The sequence below is a fragment of the Diorhabda carinulata genome, chromosome X (genome assembly GCF_026250575.1).
Source record: "Diorhabda carinulata isolate Delta chromosome X, icDioCari1.1, whole genome shotgun sequence".
NCBI lineage: Eukaryota > Metazoa > Arthropoda > Insecta > Coleoptera > Chrysomelidae > Diorhabda > Diorhabda carinulata.
Genome location: NC_079472.1, coordinates 31,380,417 through 31,401,097, shown reverse-complemented (window position 1 = coordinate 31,401,097; position 20,681 = coordinate 31,380,417). Strand labels below are relative to the sequence as shown.

General features: G+C 31.7%; 1 protein-coding gene across 1 annotated transcript in view; it reads right to left on the bottom strand.

The window, feature by feature from the left end:
- Positions 1–4,294: 4,294 nt before the first annotated feature.
- The window catches only part of LOC130901662 (polycomb group protein Psc-like), a 48,570-nt gene continuing 32,183 nt past the window's right edge, over positions 4,295–20,681 (bottom strand). The window contains exon 7 of the mRNA XM_057813186.1: positions 4,295–11,621. Coding sequence (XP_057669169.1) covers positions 9,540–11,621 — 2,082 coding nt within the window. The 3' untranslated portion in view covers positions 4,295–9,539. The remainder of the gene's footprint in view (positions 11,622–20,681) is intronic.

The following is a 20,681-nucleotide window of genomic DNA, read 5'->3' as shown; positions in this document are numbered from 1 at the left end:
AAAAACTTAGAGCTTGGAATTCATTCGTATTGTCTTGAGGGGATGTTTGAGCAACAATATGAATACAAATTAAGAACAGCTAGATGATTAAATTCAAAATTATTTACTTTTTATCCCATTTTTCATTTTTTTCTGATAATTCGAGAGCTGTTAGGTTGAAATATTCTACCGAGATACCATATAAAAAATTGGGGATGCTTGAACCTTGTTTTTTTTTTCATTTTTTTTTTGTTTTCCAGTTGTTTCTCGTTGGGTGCAGGTAAACATTGACTGAAAATGGTGAGGATATATGAGGAAAGACCGGGGTCGAGAAATTATACCGAAGAAAACCTCCAAAAGGTAGCAGTTGATCACCAAGAGTTCTGTTGGACGAGGAAGAGGTCACCATTACGGATATTCTTGGAATTGCTGCCAATTGGCAATTGGGATTTCCAAGAACTAAATATACCAACAGTCGCAGTGGCTGGTTTAACTGGAACTTGTGGTATTTCAAAATCCTGCTCCCACATCTCAACGAACTAAAATAATGAGAAAATTTTTGTCCTTTTCTAGTTTATTTCGTAAAGTAACTTCTTTGTTTTGCACTTCAACGACCAGTCTATTTGCTATTTCTCAAATTGACTAGATAATTACCATTTTACAAGAAAATGGCGAACGGAAACTTAACATATCTTTTATTCTATTAGGTTCCACGAATTTTAATTATCATCCATTGTATTTGTATAAATTTACATTAACATAAACGACCATAACTTAGTCGTTAAATTCCGAACAAACAAAAAAATTTCCAACTCGGCAGTAATAAACAGCGCACTAACTAATTTAACCAACAGCCGGTCTGAGTGCTCGACAGAGATATAGATTTTCCAAACATGCCTGTGTAAATCCGGCTTCCCTGCTTCTTCTCCGCCCCCCTAACTTCTCTTTCCTATCGTAATAACAGCACTGGGAACTAGAGGTGGACGCGACATATTAAAAGCTATCGATATTTATTTGGCAAATAACACCACAAATAAGTGTAAAATCTGATACTAACAGTTTCGTTGATAAATACGTAGTGCGTTTCATGAATTCTTAACACAACATCACAAGAAATTCTTCTTCTATTTCCACACGTTTTTCAGAACTAAAGCGGAACACAGAATGAACGCTCTAAGACGATCGTAAATGTCAAAGATAGTTCAATTTATCCAGAATTTGTGATAATGTACACAATGATCAAGCTTTAAATCGAAGTTAATCATATTTTCACGCGCCGAACATCAAAAACATAACCTCACTTTTCTGGTATAGTTTGTAGTTGCAGATATCCTGAAAAATGGCCTCTTTGAGTTAAAAGCCTATAGAATTTGTGAATTTGTACGTGCTGTGAGTGTTTATACAATAAACAGTCAGCTGGGTTATGAGAAAACTAAAATTTTGCAGAATATAGGGAATCATTTTTCTATTTGAAAATTCCGTGACAACTGATGATTAACTTTCTGATCTAATCGATAATCGTTTTCTTATTGAATGCTTTGTTGATGCTCTGTTAAATAAGTTAATCATATAAGCCCTGATTCATTCATCTGTGTTTAGAAAATTCGTCTGGGTCTATTTCGTTTATTTCAAAATATATTGTAGTAAAGTAACTGTTCAAATTGAGGGATTTATTTCTTTACACATTTCGTACAGTAAATTAAGTATATAAATAATTCAAAATCGTTCAAATTTCTTTATATAAGTACATGCATTTTTAAGGTTATGTTTATTGGGGGTTCATGTTCGTGTTCATTCTATGCACCGTTTAAACTTCTTTAAAAATAAGGGTGTTGCGACAAATCCGCATAAATTTAAATTTTTTTATTCTAAACGAGCAAAATATAGTTCAAAAATCAAGAAAATGGAAGGTTTGGCGAATAATAAAATTTATTATTATGAGAAAATTGAATTTAGAAATGTATTTCGAAAAAATCTTAAAGTTCAACTCGAAAATATTGATGTTGTTGGCGATATCTTCAGCATACGTTTGTCCCTCTAAAAATTTTGTGCTTTGGTCAGATATGGCAACAGCTCATTATGCAAATGACGTTGTGGAAGCTTCTACAGAGTCTAGGAATGTTCCTGATGTGCCTAAATTGAGGCCAATTTTTTGGCGAAATTTAAAACGAAACGTACTGACACAAACTACACATTTAGAATTCAAAAAGAGAATTTTGAGCAAACATTTTAAAACATAAAATGTGAATAATTACAGGGTTTTGTCCCTACTTATTTCAAGTATTTGGATAATGATATTATCTATCATTGGTTGAAAATACGTTATTTAACCATAGTTTTAGCTAATTCAACGGCTAAATATCAAAAATCAATCAGAAGAAACCTGAAAACTCGAAACATAGGTCCATATTTTCAAAATTATTAGTCGTTTTGGTACGGTTTAACATTTCAAACTTTGGCTATCATACTGAATAGAAAGAGACCATCCTGATGATATAATAAAGTTATTTGGATCATATTCCAACTTAAAGAAGAGCTAGTATCCTAATATATCATGATTTTTTCGAGAAATTCCACGAAAAGTATAAGTAAGTAAATACCTTATAGCATTTTCTTATGATTTGTGCTGTCAAATGTCAAATACTTGCACCTCGTAAAGCGTATAACACAAAACTTTTTCTGTTGTGCAGACGCCATTTTAATAATTACTGAGCTTAGTTTGATAGAATCACGCTACGACGTTTTTGAATGTTTTATTTTTGTTTAAATATTGAATTTTTAATTATTTATTTTTAATATACAGTTCCAAAATAACTGTGTCGACTTATATCTCTAGACCTAATAGCAGCACAAAGAGAACCTGTTTCAAGTCACGCAACGTTATCATTTACCACGTTGCCAAGTCGTACTCTGTAAAACGCCGTGTATTTTTGTTTTATTTCCGGAGGTAGTGAGAAATAAGTAGCATGGCTTATCACGGCGTGCTGTTTTCGGTTTTTTGTTTGCTTAATCGGATATAAAACTCGAAAACAATCGCTGTGACGTCACAAGATGAATATAAAGGTGACATACTTTGTTATTGTTTAAATTAACTCAGTAATTTTATTTGTTTGATCCGAGACGAAAAAATACGTTGTTGTCATGCTATTTTTAGAAATAAATGGAAAAAAAAGAATCGACGTTTCGATAGATATGAAAGTGATGTAAAAAATATATTGAAACATGTTAGTTTAGCGTTTTAAAGACAGTAGAATCCATTTATCGACTTCTCGGATGTCGGAAACTAGTACTTAAAGTTCTGCTTTTCAAATTCGATTTACCATGTAGTCAAATTTGACTCGAAATCACAAAAAACATTATATTTCCACGTATTTTAATACATATCTTTATTATAGTGGTCAAAGGGAGGCAATACAAACATGTCAATTGTATTTTTTATTTTCCAAAATAGGAAAAGTTACAAGTAGCAAAATCTGGCGAAAACTATGGCTGAGCAATAACTCTTGTTCCGTCTTTGTCACTATCATACTGTAATGTGTAATTTCCTTGACGATATCTGATAAATTTTCCGGAAAACTGTCTGTATAAGCATGGAAATAGTATAGAGGAGAAGAAGAGGATGGCACGGGAAAGCCTTTAGAGAAATGAGTAGACATAAGCACACGATATAGTACTTTACAAAATTTCTGAAGGGATACGGCATGTTCAGCACGTTTACTAACAAAATAAAGAAGAAAAATGACGATTTATGCATTTATTTGCACCAATCGACACGAACACAAATCTTCTTAACAGAATGTATGTCTCAATATCACTGTATGTCACATGACGATATTGCAATATCAGTTTTCGATGTTTTCTGGCATAACAGCAAATAGCAATCGTCTGATGACACGTTCACCATTAAAAATGTCAATTTTTATGACAGCAATGTCATATTTGACATATTCACTTCATTGTTGCCATATCTCAAAAAAGTAGCAGCCCTCGTATTTCAGTATGGTTCAATTTGAATTTTTTCCCATAAATAAACGATTTACATTTTTTTTATCGTCTTTGAAGGGATTTTTTGTACAGGATTTATTTTTTGAAAGGACTAATAAAACCAAAATTATTTCGATAATATCAATATATTCAGATACATATACATTATTCTACACGAAAGTGAAATTTATTTCATATATTTTTATTTTCAAAAATTTTGTTTGTAAAAATTGTACTTTTCCACTAACGGTAGCCATATCCTAAAAATTGGTTTTTACCAAATTATAAATAAGGTGAGGATAACTAATAATATCTATTTTTTTTATACAAATTTTGGTTACGTACATCGTGGCTCTAGATAACCCAAAAGAAAATGTACAATCATTAAAAATTGGGAAAATGACAAAAAAATATTTTTTCATTACAAATATATTGTTCCATAAAACACATTTTATTACAGTACACCCTGTATATCATTATTTATAAAATTTTAATATTTAGTGTATTTTCTTTTGGTTATATTTGATACAGGGTGGTCTAACAGAAGCACGGCTACGTAAATATTTTGACACAATGATATTTTTGTATTTTGTTTGGCCACACTATGAATCTACATAAAATTTGAATCTACTTTTTAATAAAATTATATTAAAAACACATTAAAATATGTACAATATTGTTATGTACACGTTTGAAAATAAACAACATAACAACAACAATGAAACTGAATCCATAATAAAATTTGAAAAACTCAAATAGTACAAAGTCTTGAGGCAAAGTGTATCGCTTACTAAAATAGTAAAAAAAACACTTTAAAAATAAGGAACTTACTATACAGACTGATAAACTTAATAAGAATAATCAAAATACAAAACAATAGGAAATTTTGAAATATTTTTTGGTTTAATTCAAAACATCGATTGACAGTTATGGACCAAATTGCATATATAACACATTTATTGTAATTTAAGAAATGTATCGACAATTATGGACCAAATTACACTGGTGAAACGTATTAAATTATCATTTGTTTCAATCTACAGGGTGTTTTGACAGTTATGAACAAACTTGTATTTGTAATTAGTTCTAAATATTTTCACGAAATATATTGATAGTTATGGACCAAATTACACAGAAAGAACATTTTAAATAATTGGTTGTTTGAATCTACAGGGTATTTCAAAAGTTATATTCCAAACTGTACTCTTTGAATGTATTACATTCTTATTTGTTTCAATCTACAGGGTGTTTTCAAAGTTTTGAACTATTTTGTATTCGTAAAATAGTTTTAAATATTTTTTTTCAATTTACGAGATATATCAGTAGCAATTATGTACCAAATTGTCCTCGTAGAACATTTGAAATCATCGTAAGTTTCAATCTACAGGGTATTTAAAAAGTTATGGACCAAATTATATATTCTAATTGTTATTTATTTCAATTTACGAGTTGTATCGACAATTATGGACCAAATTGCACTCGTAGAACATTTTAAATAGTCGTTTGTCTCAATATACAGGGTTTTTTTTAAAGTCATGGATCAAATTATTCTCGTACAACATTTTTTCTTATTATTTGTTTTAATCCACAGGGTGTTCTGAAAATTAAGAACTAACTTGTATTGGTAAAATAGTTTTAAATTTTTTTTAAATTTACGAGATATGTAAACAGTTATGTACCAAATTGTCCTCGTAGAACATTTGAAATCATCGTAAGTTTGAATCTACAAGGTATTTAAAAAGTTATGTACCAAATTATATAATCTAATTGTTATTTATTTCAATTTACAAGTTGTATCGACAATTATGGACCAAATTGCACACATAGAACATTTTAAATAGTCGTTTGTCTCAATATACAGGGTTTTTTTTAAAGTCATGGATCAAATTATTCTCGTACAACATTTTTTCTTATTATTTGTTTTAATCTACAGGGTGTTCTGAAAATTAAGAACTAACTTGTATTGGTAAAATAGTTTTAAATTTTTTTTTTAAATTTACGAGATATGTAAACAGTTATGTACCAAATTGTCCTCGTAGAACATTTGAAATCATCGTAAGTTTGAATCTACAAGGTATTTAAAAAGTTATGTACCAAATTATATAATCTAATTGTTATTTATTTCAATTTACAAGTTGTATCGACAATTATGGACCAAATTGCACACATAGAACATTTTAAATAGTCGTTTGTCTCAATATACAGGGTTTTTTTTAAAGTCATGGATCAAATTATTCTCGTACAACATTTTTTCTTATTATTTGTTTTAATCTACAGGGTGTTCTGAAAATTATGAACTAACTTGTATTGGTAAAATAGTTTTAAATTTTTTTTTTAAATTTACGAGATATGTAAACAGTTATGTACCAAATTGTCCTCGTAGAACATTTGAAATCATCGTAAGTTTGAATCTACAAGGTATTTAAAAAGTTATGTACCAAATTATATAATCTAATTGTTATTTATTTCAATTTACAAGTTGTATCGACAATTATGGACCAAATTGCACACATAGAACATTTTAAATAGTCGTTTGTCTCAATATACAGGGTTTTTTTTAAAGTCATGGATCAAATTATTCTCGTACAACATTTTTTCTTATTATTTGTTTTAATCCACAGGGTGTTCTGAAAATTAAGAACTAACTTGTATTGGTAAAATAGTTTTAAATTTTTTTTTTAAATTTACGAGATATGTAAACAGTTATGTACCAAATTGTCCTCGTAGAACATTTGAAATCATCGTAAGTTTGAATCTACAAGGTATTTAAAAAGTTATGTACCAAATTATATAATCTAATTGTTATTTATTTCAATTTACAAGTTGTATCGACAATTATGGACCAAATTGCACACATAGAACATTTTAAATAGTCGTTTGTCTCAATATACAGGGTTTTTTTTAAAGTCATGGATCAAATTATTCTCGTACAACATTTTTTCTTATTATTTGTTTTAATCTACAGGGTGTTCTGAAAATTATGAACTAACTTGTATTGGTAAAATAGTTTTAAATTTTTTTTTTAAATTTACGAGATATGTAAACAGTTATGTACCAAATTGTCCTCGTAGAACATTTGAAATCATCGTAAGTTTGAATCTACAAGGTATTTAAAAAGTTATGTACCAAATTATATAATCTAATTGTTATTTATTTCAATTTACAAGTTGTATCGACAATTATGGACCAAATTGCACACATAGAACATTTTAAATAGTCGTTTGTCTCAATATACAGGGTTTTTTTTTTAAAGTCATGGATCAAATTATACTCGTACAACATTTTTTCTTATTGAAAGATGAAGACAATCTAAAGAAGTCTTATACCAAATTAATTTTGTTAAACGTAATAAGAAAAAAAAAATAATTTTCAATTGGATCAATTAAAGAAGAAATAAATTCATATGCCAGCCACCCGATTCCACAGATTTGATCCTCATTGACAACGGGTTGTTTGCATAAATGAAATTTGGTTCATAACAATTATATGATCGTTGTTTACGACTCACCTCGTAAATAAATGGAACAACGACTTTTTTTCTGATAAATATATGATTAAAACAAAAAATATTTCTTTTCATAGGACATCACAACAGATTAAAAATTGTAGAATTGACATTAAATTAGCCGTCAACAAACTGAATTAGTACACAGTTTAAACACTAAAATCGCTTGATCATAAGATAAAATTTCACACAAACATACATAGTTAAAAGGGGTACCTAGTTCTGAAGTGGAACATCGATAATAAAACCGGTTACGTATTTACAGATTTCTTAAACTTGGTAAATAACCGTTTAGCGCACGCGCGTCAGGTAGCCACAGACGTCATTATGAAACCATCCGATCTAGTCTACATTTACAAATTCCGCCACCTATCGACAAAACCGCCGACTACGAAGTTCGTGCTGTAAAATTTGACATTTATAGTCAAATCAGTGTTGTTTAAGGTGAAGACACTTTGAGTGCTGGTATTATTTGAGAAAAGAAGATGACTAGATCTAGATAATCAATATTTCGCGAGCAAAAAAACAATAATTGTGTATGGGAGTGAGTCCTGGGTGCTAACCATAAAGAATCCCGAAAAAATTGAAGTATGGGAAAAGGAAATACTTAGGGGGATCATGAAGAAGATTCGGAAGAAATATCATAATGCCCTACAAGCAACAAAAGTCCAGTTGCAGTTTCCAGAATCCAGCAGACACGTTTAAACGACTTCCAAACGTGACTGCGCAAATGGATTTCGATACAAACGAAAAGAAATCCTTTCAAGTGATCTTCAATCTAAGAAAAGACCAGTGCCCTTCTGTTTATATGAACAAAGTACTACTAACTCCAAATACTTAGGTTTGCATCTAGACACACGACTCACATGGAAAGACCATAAAGGATCAAATAGAAATTGACCAGCAGATCTACAAAACGGTTAAAGGGGTCTTGTCGCTGAAGAAGACATAGTAAAGCTTATATACTCTAAAGTCGTCCAATTAGATTAAAGAACTCGATTGAATACAAAGAGAATCGCCAACTTAGCACATATGGAAGATGAAGGAATCAGAAAGTAGCCGAAGTAATCAGAGTGTAAAGGATCAGGTAATTGGGGCATAAGGATCGATCGAATACAAAAAAAATCTTCAAAAGAGCACAAATGATAGGAGAGGGAGTCATAAGGAAAAGAGGGGGTCGAAAGAAGGGCTGAAAGGGATACATGACGAGCGTAATATCCCACAAGTAGTCAGAGTGCAAAGAATTAGGAGATTGGGGCATAAATATCGATCGAAAACAAAGAGAACCTTCAAGAGAGCACAAATGATAAGACAAGAAGGTCGAAGTAGTCAGAGTGCAAAGGATCAGGTGATTTGGGTATAAGGATCGATCGAATACAAAAAGAATCTTCAAGGGATCACAAATAATAGGAGAGGGAGTAACAAGGAACAAAAGGAAGGTCGAAAGAAGGGCTGAAAGGGATACATGACGAGCTTAATATCCCACAAGTAGTCAGAGTGCAAAGGATCAGGTGATTGAAGTATAAGAATCGATCTAATACAAAGAGAATCGTCAAGGGAGTACAAATGAAAGTTGAGGGAATTAGGAAGAGAAAAGGCTGGTCGAAAGAAATATGTAACGAACCAAATATAACAGTAAATAGAGAACGAAGTGTCAAGAGAGCACAAATCGAGGGAGATGGAATTAAGAGGAGATTCAGGTTGAATAGAGAAATGAAAAACGTCAGATTTAAAACTATAGAGAATGAATAGCGTACGGGTTGAATAGAGGACATAAATTGAAGGAGAAGTGTACTAAAGATAGTAGATGAAAAGGAAGGAAGTAGAAATTGCAAAGTTTGATATATATGAATTTCCAATTTGGTAACGGGATTGTAAGACCTGCGGTTATTTTGAAGTGGAAACGCATGTCGGATAGCGTAATGGCTTTTTATAGTTGTTTTTCGAGCACGAAACGGTATTTGAAATGCGAGAAATGTCGCCGTTAATACTGATCGAAGATTCAAATTCAAATTGGCGTCTATCACAATTTTCCTATTCTCCAAATTTATCACAAATCGCCGATTATTCTTCACACGGATATTTCTTTTTTTTCTTGCATTTTACTGTCTAACGGTTTGACAGAATTGTTGGTGTTGGAACTGGTCGAAGTAGTCGTCGTTTTCGGCGTATCCGTCGCGTTGTTGATTCCGATTCTATTCTGGTTCTGTTGTCGGTTTATCAGAAGACTCGGATTCGGTATGTTTCTGATATTCTGATTCTGATTCGGTCTGACGTTTCTGATCTGTCCCGTCGGTCGAAATTTTTGTATTTCGTTCAATTTCGGTAATTTTTGTAAATTGGGGGTTTTCATTTGAACTGAATTTTGTAAATTGGGTATTTTTAACGTTTGTAAATTGGGCATTTGGGGTCTGGGTTTGTTTGGGTTGGTTTGCGGTTTGTTGTTAAGGTTCGTTTGCTCGGTAGCTACTTTAGATAACATTTGGAGGTTGGATAACGCCGCGACGTTGTTTTTATCTCCGGGTCGATTTAGAGCGTTCAATTGTCGATTGGTTGTGATCGTGAGACCGTTAGGGGTTTCTATTTTCGGGGAATTTCTAGGGGATGCTTCGGGGGATTTATTCGATAAGTCTAACGGGGCGTTATTATCGGGCATTTTAGGTATTATGCTTATACCGGATTTTAGATTAACGGATTTTTTAATTTTTTCTAAAGGAATTGTTGCGGGCGGGGGTCTTTTTATTGGTAGTTTTTCTATTGGTTTCGGTGTAGTTATTTGGATGTTGGTGGGGTTGATTAGTGTTATTTCTAGACTCGGTCTTTTATCGTTTACGTTATCGTTTTCTTCGGGTTTTCTTTTCACCCCTTGTTCTATTTTACTAACTGTAAATCCGGGTGGATAATGAGTTAGTATATTTTTTTCCGGTTGTTTCGGTTCGATGGTGCATCTCTGTTGTAAATTAGCTAATTTTAGATTCAACGATTTATTGTTTGTTGTTATTTTATTGATTTCAGTCTTTGGTTGTTGTGTTTGTTTTTCCATATTTAACTTTTTGGCTGTTTTCAATTTATTTTGTTGGTTCTTTTCGTTGTGGTATTTTTCGGCGTAAGCGTGGAAGGCTTTGAGAAACGCTTGATTTTCGGTTTGTTCGTTTTTATCTAAATTAACGGTCGGTAGTTTCTTTCCCCATTCTTTTTCGGCTGGATTTTTGACGGTGAATCCGGTTTTGGGACTACTGGATTCTAGGAAAGTACCTACTTTAGGACTGGTACTAGTAGGTTCGCTTGTTTGTTTCGGAAGTATCGCCGATTCTGTTACTTTCGTTGAAGGTTCCGTTACTTTTATTTTCAATTTTTTAATATCTTCCGACGCTTTTATTTTCACTTCTTCTACTTTCTCTTCTACTTTATCCGCATTATTCTGTATTAAACTTGTTTGAACGTTTTTGTCTTCACTGGCAATATGTTTATGTCTCACTTGTCGCATTTGGAGTAATTTTTCTTTCGAACTCATTTCGGCGTTTGATTTTTCTTTTTCTGAAAGTTGTGAACTTTTGTGATGTTTATGTTTATGGCCGTTATTTGTTATTTTCACTTTTAATTTTAAATCTTCTTGATTAGAAGCTATTTCGGCGTGTAATTTACGTTTCTTATGACTATTAAATTCGTTTTTCGAATGCTTATTCTTTTTTCTCTTTTTACTGAAATGGTGCGGCGAGTATTCTTCGTTTTCTTGTTTTCGTCTTTCTTCGTCTAATTTCTTCGCCCATTCTCTATCTCTTATTTCGGCGAATCTCTTTATTTCCTCTTGGTCGGGTTCTTCGTATTCGAAAACACAGTCTTTTGGTTGAGGTTTTTCAGGTACTTTTTTACTTTCTTTTTCAGCTTGAGTTTTACTTTGTAATTGTAAGTGAGCGAAGAGTCTTTCTTTGTGATTTTTCTGATCTTCGGTTTCTTCTAATAAAGTTGCTTTCACTTCGGGTTTTTCAACTTTTTCTTCTTTAGGAATAGGTGAACGTTGCGTTTCCGAAGTTGATTTAACAGGTACTATTTGTAATTGTTTACCGCCTCCTAGTAAAGTCGTATTAACTATCTTTATGGGTCTTATCTTCAGAGGAGTAAAGATCCTATAGAAGAATCTCATCGGTTTTTCCTGTAACAAAAAAATTAGTATATAAATACCATATAGAAACAAGGAAAATTTCTAATAACCTTCATGGATCGATTTACATGGGTCTTAACTATCCCTTTTGTTCCTTCAATAACATTTTCTTTACAAGCAGTTCGCACTGAAACGTCTAAATCTCATTCAAAGAGTAAATGGAAAAGAGACCTTTGAAATATTTCAATGAAACACAGCAGCGTACTTCTAATATTTGTTTGAGGTGAATTTTCGAAACGATTTCGTTGATGTTTTAGTTAATATTATCAACATATTAACCAACCAATAAGTTTCTAGAAACCTAACCTAACCAAAATCTCTTGTCTGGCCATAGAAATATACTAAAATTAATATAGAAAACCTGACTTATAAAAAAATAGAGAATCGCCTAGCGTTTCAATATAATTTAACACTCAATATCAATAATTCTATGGCTGTAATTACTCTATAAATACAGATTTCAAATATGTCAACTTCAATCGCGTATTTTGACACTACTTCCAATCAATGTAATGTGATGATAATGAATCTGATTTTTCTGATTAGAAAACTTTCATTTGTCAAAGAAAATCTGATTACATTTGTCAAGAATGACAACTTTCGATTATCTTTGAAGGAAATGTGTTTTTTTTTTAATTACATGAATCAACTTTGGGTAATAAACATCATAATTTTTGTCAAATTTTTTTTCTGTATCCTTATCCTGCTCAAGGATACGTTCTTAAATTCAAACGTTTCATGTATATGTCTATCTCTTTTTTGCCTTTGCCTATTATACCTGTTTGTGCTGTGATGCGTGAATGAAGGACAATGAAAAATCTTTTTGTTCCGATTTTGCATGAAACAAGGGCCGGCTTCAGTAATAATACACTGGTTAATACTTTATAATTAGTTTGAATTATTATTATTATTATAATAAAAGATAGTTGGGTCTTGTAATTTGGATTGGATGATCTACATCTAAATTTTCGGAAAAATTATAAAATAAAACACTTCGATACGTTGGAAAATGAGTTTAATATAGAATCATAACAAATATTTTTGCCAAGGCCATTTTGTTGCATTTTTTGATGATTTTTCACGGGAAAACTTGATAACTCTTTTTGTGGGTTATTTGCAGTATTAAATTAAGATGAAATCACCTTTCCCTTAGCTGTTGTACCTTAATATCGTAATTAAACTAAACGACGATTTGTGTTTTCCGAATTTCTTGGGTTAGCACTAGATTCTTACAAAGTCACGGCAAAATAAAGAGTGAATTTGACAAAAAGGTGGTTTTTAGAATCTCCCGATAAAACTATTCTATACCAACTGTATAATAATATAATATTATCGATGATCTCGTTTTAGCAACTAATTTTAGTGTCGAGATAAAGCAAATGGAAGCTGCGGCTAAATAAAGCAGTTTTAAGGGTAGTTTTGATTGACAGAGAAAGTTCCGGAATGTTCCATATTAGACTATCTTGAAGCAACAAATTAGCAAGCAAAATATACAGTCAAGAATGTCTGGTTGCTGTAGTAGTTACTGCAGAAATTTGGATGTAGTTCTAGTTAATATCGCGGATCCGGAAAATGCTCTTCAAAATGGCTTGATATGCGTATTGATACCCCGTTTAGCACATAATTATGATGATAATAAATGGGATTAAACGAGTTGTGCAGCAAAAATATTAGAGGAAGAGCAATGGGACTATACAGCAAACAGTTTAAATCGAAAATCTATGATGCAGGCTAAAAAGGTTTCAATATACTCCAAAACAATAATAAAGATGTCGCAGACCAATAAATATCCAGTCCAGTTTTAATTTCCTGGATGTTATAGCTCTTGGTTCAGCTATTAAGAGAATATTGACTTGTCTTCGTTGTTAGATAATTAGACTGGATCAAATGTTTCTCTTTTGTGTCCATTTATTGTTTGTTGGATAATTAGGAAACCGTGGAAAGGTTTTGGTACGATGGAAGAACGTTTAATAACTCAGAAGTCTTACGAAAAGTCATTTTAAAATATAATTATAGCCTAAACGATTGTCAAATTATAAGAGTGAAGGAAAAACTGTTTTAAGTTACTGCTGGTGTTCAATAATTAAAAGTTTGACAAACCTATCCCATTTATATCGTTAAAAACATGATAAAAACGGATTTTAAATGTCTTTAAGACTTTTCGGAATAATAACAATTGTTTCTAGACTTTTTATACACCTGGTATAACTAACCTACTATCATGATAGTAACTGTATATTTTTATATCTACATTTGCAATTTTCTTCGAACGTTTTTAAGGTTATTGAACCTAAAACATTGGTTGTTATGCTTCCGTAGCATTGTCACATAAAGCAAGTTTAGTAAAATAAAAAATAGAAGAAGAATTTCACGTGGATATGCAATTTTTTTTGTACGGATCAATCTAATATTGAAATGTATAATTTAATTATACGAGTAGAAGTCCCATTTTCGTAATACGCTAATTTTGGAACTACAAATAACCTTATTTCACACAAAAATCACTGGGAGCCAAGTCTTGGTTATAAGGGGGCTGTGGGACAGTGTTGCATCCAAATATGTACAACCATTTGTGATCTCATTCCCAATACACTCCAAACTGTTTAGAATAATTCATACTTTTTTCAAAATTTGCGGATTTGTGAGCGCCTTCTTTTGATAAAGCGGTCACAAATTGCTTCATCAATCCGAGCTTTATGTGCAGCGATGGTAGCAAAATCTTAGAGTCAATCAACGGTTCTTGCAGTATATTTTTCATACCAGGTACAAAATTTATGTTTCCAATGTTTGTCACGAGTTTTACTGTCCCATTTACTTAAGAAGCATTGGATTTTTGTATAACCCAGCCATTGGCCTAGCAGAAGGCATCATTTTTGAATCGCCACACACATAATTCGTGCTCCGCATATTTGATGTTGCCCAATAGGGCAGGGCAACCGAAATAGAGACGTTATGTTGAAGAAATCGTTTCGAAATTTTTTGAGAAGTATCAATGAAAAGTCTCCACTCCAAAATATTTCATTAGATCAGAAACATCACAACAGATCACCGTTGAATTTATTTCTTCAGAGAAAAGTGGTAAATCTCGTTCTCTATAGCGATACCATGAGAAGAATGATTAGACTTCAAATTCCTCTCTCTAAACTAATTATTTAATTCTGCTAGTGTGAACAGCTGTGGTTCATTGTGCCTTTCTGGAGTAAATTCATCCTCTGATGAATTTGCCTCACTCCCAGATTTATCTGGTTCATCAGTTCAAATGTCAGGTGGAGATGGAATTGGTAGTGAACCTCGACCATGATTCTACGGTTCTCGCTATATCAACGGGATTCCAATGGGCATTTACTTCTTTTTACCTATCTCTGAAAGACGTAATCCTTCTACACAGGGTTATTTTTTTGAAATCAGTATTAAAAACTGCTTAAAGAAGATCTATTTTCATTTCGTCATAGATTTTGATGCAGGGTTTCTAATTTAAGATGAAGGTAGATTTTTGAAAGAGAGATTCAATCCGAATGAAATTTTTCATTGTTTTGAGAAGGATGTTTTTGAGGCACACCACCACATGTTGTTTTGAATTGTTTTTCGTAAATTTCAATCGCATTATTAAGATTTTTAAATCAAGTTCAATATTCAAAACTCTTCATGGTTTGTTTTTACAAATTTTGATGTTTTTCGTCGACACAAACACCTTGTATTAATGATAAAAGTCGCTTATAACGATTTGAATTAACCAGACATTAATTCTCGTTTAAAAATTAACTACAGTTGAAATAAAAGAAGTCGTACCATTTAGGTACGCTCGGAGTACGTGAACCAGTCAGTCAAGAGATTTATTGAGCAATATTCACTATAAGAGTTATGGCAATCATTATTTAGCCAGTTACTGCCGCTGTTGTATGTTTCAGTCAGTAGCCAAGCCTTTTACAGTGTTTGTTATGGTAGTAATTAGGAATTGAACTAGTTTTGTTGGCTGTTTTTTAGAAATAAACTGGGTAATATATGTCCCCGTAACGTTTAACCTAGATTTTTAAATATTGCAAAACGAGGGATGAAATTATTTATCCAATTGAAATTTGTTGTTTCTCAAAAAAATCAGTTAAAAACTTATGAATCACCCTATAAACTATAAAAATTTTCAAAGCAATTAGAAGTATTAGAATAATTCATTCAGAAATAAATTAGATTTAGATATATTTTTGACACTCTGTGTATTAGCTGCTTATTGGGGACAACTTATTATTATACAAAGTGAATCAATTAGATAATTAAGAAAATTTCAGTTTTTTAAACTGCAATTGTGATGTTTAATTCATGAATAAATTAAATTTAGATAAATAAATCGTTTTTTTTGGACACCCTGTGTATAAGCTGCTTCTCGGGGACAACTTATTATTATACAAGGTGAATCAATTAGATAATTAAAAAAAATTAAGTTTATTAGACTGAAATTGATGTTTAATTCATAAATAAATTAAATTTAGATAAATGAATCGATATATTTTTGACACTCTGTGTATTAGCTGCTTATCGGCAACAACTTATTATTATACAAGGTGAATCAATTAGATAATTAAAAAAATTTCGGTTTATTAGACTGAAATTGATGTTTAATTCATAAATAAATTAAATTTAGATAAATGAATCGATATATTTTTGACACTCTGTGTATTAGCTGCTTATCGGGGACAACTTATTATTATACAAGGTGAATCAATTAGATAATTAAGAAAATTTCAGTTTTTTAAACTGCAATTGTGATGTTTAATTCATGAATAAATTAAATTTAGATAAAAGAATTGATATAATTTTGACACCCTGTTTATTAGGTGATTTCCTGAACTGAAGAAAGGAATTATTATAAAGGATTAACGACAATTACGTGGGTTACTTAAACATCAATCGGAGAAACATGTAACTTTAAAGGCAAAAATTTTTACGTTAGAATAAATTAATAATTTCATAAACGAAGCTGCTGATGAAAAATATATGGCGACAAACGTTATAGATCTCATAATATTTTAATCAATTCAATAAAATTGAATTGCACCACCTCAGAATCTTATTAAATTACGTGTATACAATGCATACAGGGTGTGCAAGTTATTAATTTCACTTAATCTACTGTAGAAATTACAAATACAGAGATGAGACCGTGATTTCAATTTGTATCCATTCCAATTCCGGCTGGAATGATGTTCCGAAGGCCCGGAGGGCCGCGGTCAGCCCTTCAAAACAGTATTTATCTATCTAGTATATTATAAGGTTAGATTGGGTTATTTCTGATTAGATTCGTGCCTTTAAAAGCATCTTGTTGGTAGCTTATAACTTCTTCCGCAAAGAAAACCCCTTTTTTTGCTTCGAATTTTTCCGAAATAGTGGCAAATCATCCTTATCTCTTAGAAAAAGACGTCGATCCAATTTCTTCCTTATTCCATGTACTTTATGTGAAATATAGAAAGAAATAGCCACATTTTCAAAACTACCAGAATAATTTTGTAATAAATTATGTAAATTATATTGATAATGAACAAGAAATATATTAATTTGAAGTAACGGTATTAAATTGTTTGATGTGGGTTGAAATTGTACAGTAACCAATATCGATTTCGAGTATATTAAAATGGGGGCCAAAAGCTCTAATAAACCTGATAATAAATCCATGTTTAAATTATCTCTGTTCTCGTTTCGAATATTTAAAACTCGAATTTTTAAATATCACCTACATGTTAAAAAAATATCTTTAATCTTTAAAGTATACGTAGAAATAGTTGATAGGTTTCGATAACCTAGTTATCATCTTCAGAGGCTGAAGGTAACCAAGAGTGTCAAATAATAGTTCGTGAGTTTGCAAGAAAAAATTGGTTGGAAATTGCAGCCAAGGACACTAAGAATTTCGACCGGAAGACGTGCAGAAGACAGATCTCGAAAAATTGAGAATAGAAAGCCTTAAAAAAATATTTGAATACTGTCAGGAAAACAGATAAAGGTCTGTAGAAGATGGTTGATAACATAATCCTTCAGAATATCACCAACGGTTCCAAAAAAACCTAAAAACGACTAGGAACAATCCTGAAACTGCGGGATCCATATACTTTCTATAATAAAAAGTTTAAAAAACTTTAGTAAGAAAATGAGCCTCTGGTCTCAGGTAGAGCTATCTTTGTGCGTTGATTGGTTAAATAAGATAAGGCTGTAGAGGAATTGAAAGATGAAAGAAGTTATTTCGTCGAGGATTGAATAAGAACAAGATAATAAGTATGGAACGTCCAATTGAGTCACCAACCAAGCAGACCCGCGTAATTAGTATTAATAATAGTAAAGATGCCTTGGAATATGAAGATAATAATAATTATATGATAAAATCTGCAAAATTTCTTTTAGAATTTAGTGATTTTGTTGACGCGTTTGGAAAAAAACGATGTCGCATTGTATTGTATTAATTTTTGATTTTCGAAATATTTGGGGAGGGAATTGATAAGCTCCAACCAATTAAAATTGACGACAGACCAAAACATGAAGTAAAGGAATTCGAATACCTGGAAGTGATAGTGAAAAACGAAGGGGATGAAACCAGGAAATAGACAAACAACTGACGAGAAGAAACTATCAAGATCGAAATATATTTCAATGGCCGCAAAAATTGCGGTTATACAATTATAAACATATGGAAGAGAAAGGTACTAAGAAGGATTTTCGAGAGAGTAATAGAGAAGAAAGTACTTGGCTATGGTCAAGCTGATATATAGGATATATGGTTAGAGCAAAAACTCCGATCCATGGGGCATATATCCAGACTGGACGAAGATAATTGGGTAGAAAGATCCTTATTCAGAAGAGAAGGACGTCTACGGAAAAAATGGATAGAAGCATGTGGAGAAGATCTAGAAAGAACAGGAATAGAGAACTGACTTAAAGGAGCCATAAATGGAGGAAAATAATAGAACGATTCCAAGACCTTTTGAATGTATATATTTTTAGGTTGGAGGGAGTTCATTTACTTTGCTTAAACTAAAATTCCTTCAATTTCCCATGATTCTGAACGTAAAACTGAAAGAACGATGAACAATATCAGGACTATGAGGTCAATTCCCTACCAAAATATCTCAATTTTTGACCAATCACTAAAAAATTCTTCCATTGCGACAATACGAACTTCGTTATTGTTAATGAGTGTTTTAATATAGTATACCAACCCTGCAAGGATTGTTCGAGGGATTGATTTTTTTAATTGGCAGGTATTGGTGGGTACTTACAATCCTCAAATTATTTACCAAAACAAACATGTGGAAGGCACCGGGAAAATGGCTCAAAGTTCCAAAAACCCGTTTTTCGCCAATAACTGGCGAAATATGGCACTTAGGGAGTTCTTTTTGGGCTTAAAATGAAGATTAGTTCATTATCTACAAAAATAGTCCTGATGACTTTTTTCGCAATATTAATATTTTTCGCGAAAACGGGATTCGAAAATCCCCAATTTTAACAATGAGAAAATATCTCAATTTCTATTCGAATTCGAGGCGTAGCAGTTTTAAAATACACTGATCTCGATGTTTTGAAGTGTAAAGACCAATTGTAGATGGCGCCACCACGTTCCTCCTATTAGCGAAATTATAACGGCCTTCAACGAGAGCCCTAGGAAGGTGCAAATGTGATTATTTCCTTCGGGAATAATCACTTGGGATATCTTGGTTCGATCACCAAATCCTAGTAGTGATAACATGAGAATGGGGCCGGAAAATTGGCCAAAATAATTGCAAAAATCTGTTTTTTCCATGTGACAAGATTTCGAAGTCTAGGGGTTCTTAAAACTCATAAATTTTCAAAAAACTCCTTCGTAAAGATCATCGGAAACGCGTTGTGAATTTGAGGCAATTTCTTTTCGTGAATTCAATTATTCAAATGCGGGATTTTTTAAAAATTACAATCAAGTTTTTCAAAAATTGCATACCAATGGAAAGATCATAACGTGGCCTTTTAGAAAGTAACATTCTTTAATTGAAAAAAATCGAGAAAATAATGCTCGAAAAAAAAATAGTTTTCTTTGGAGACCGCGGTTTTTCGATTTTCTAAAAAACTACGGAACTCGAGAAAAAAAAGGAATGAGATACTAAAAAGGAGACATTCTCAAGTTTTCAATGATGTGCATTTGAAGGCGATCTGATTATTAATTATTTGTTAATTCCTTAAAGACTTCAAGATTTTTAAAAAATCCAAAAAAAACGACCTTAAAAAAATACCTTGTTTGTTAACATACCCGGATGTTATGAAATGAATTTTTCTGAACATGTTTAACACCTTTCAAAGCCCCAGAATTCAAAAAGATTCAACTGAAAAACTATATTAACAAAAACATTGATGTATTGGATAATAGTCGAAAAATATCGAGGAAAGAGAACTTTGGGAAGGATTTTCAATATTAAAAACAAATTTTTCGAAAAAATAGTCAGTATGTCGTGATAGCTCTGGATTTCCCCTTTTAAATGAATTTTAAATCATGAAAAAATATTAATTTTTACACGAGTTACTGAATAATTTGTCCACCTGCTTCTGCGAGAACGCGTGGAGCGAGATCCAAATACGGGGTGCGTTTAGGGTTTGTTATCTCGAAAATGATCAAATTTTCGAGAAAAGTTGTAAGGACAATTTTTGTAGATAATGAATTGACCTTGATTTTAAGCCCAATAAGAACTCCCTAACTACCATATTTCGATAGATATTGGCAAAAAACGGGCTTTTCCCCGGTACCTTCCACATATTTTTTCTGGTAAATAATTTGAGGGTTGAAAGTACCCATCAATACCTGTCAATTAAAAATAAAAATCAATCCCCGGCAAAATCGAGAGTATGTTGCGACCTTTATTGTACTAACAATAAATTTTAGCATTTTATTATGAAAAGTTGGAAAACAAACGTTTGGTGTGTATTTTGTTGTATATTTCAATCACCAGTTGTTTTTTTCTGTAGTTTATTATTGTATCCAAATCCATTTTTCCATTCCAACTACTTTTCTTTGAAATATTATATTTTCTATGCCTTTTTACGTTACGT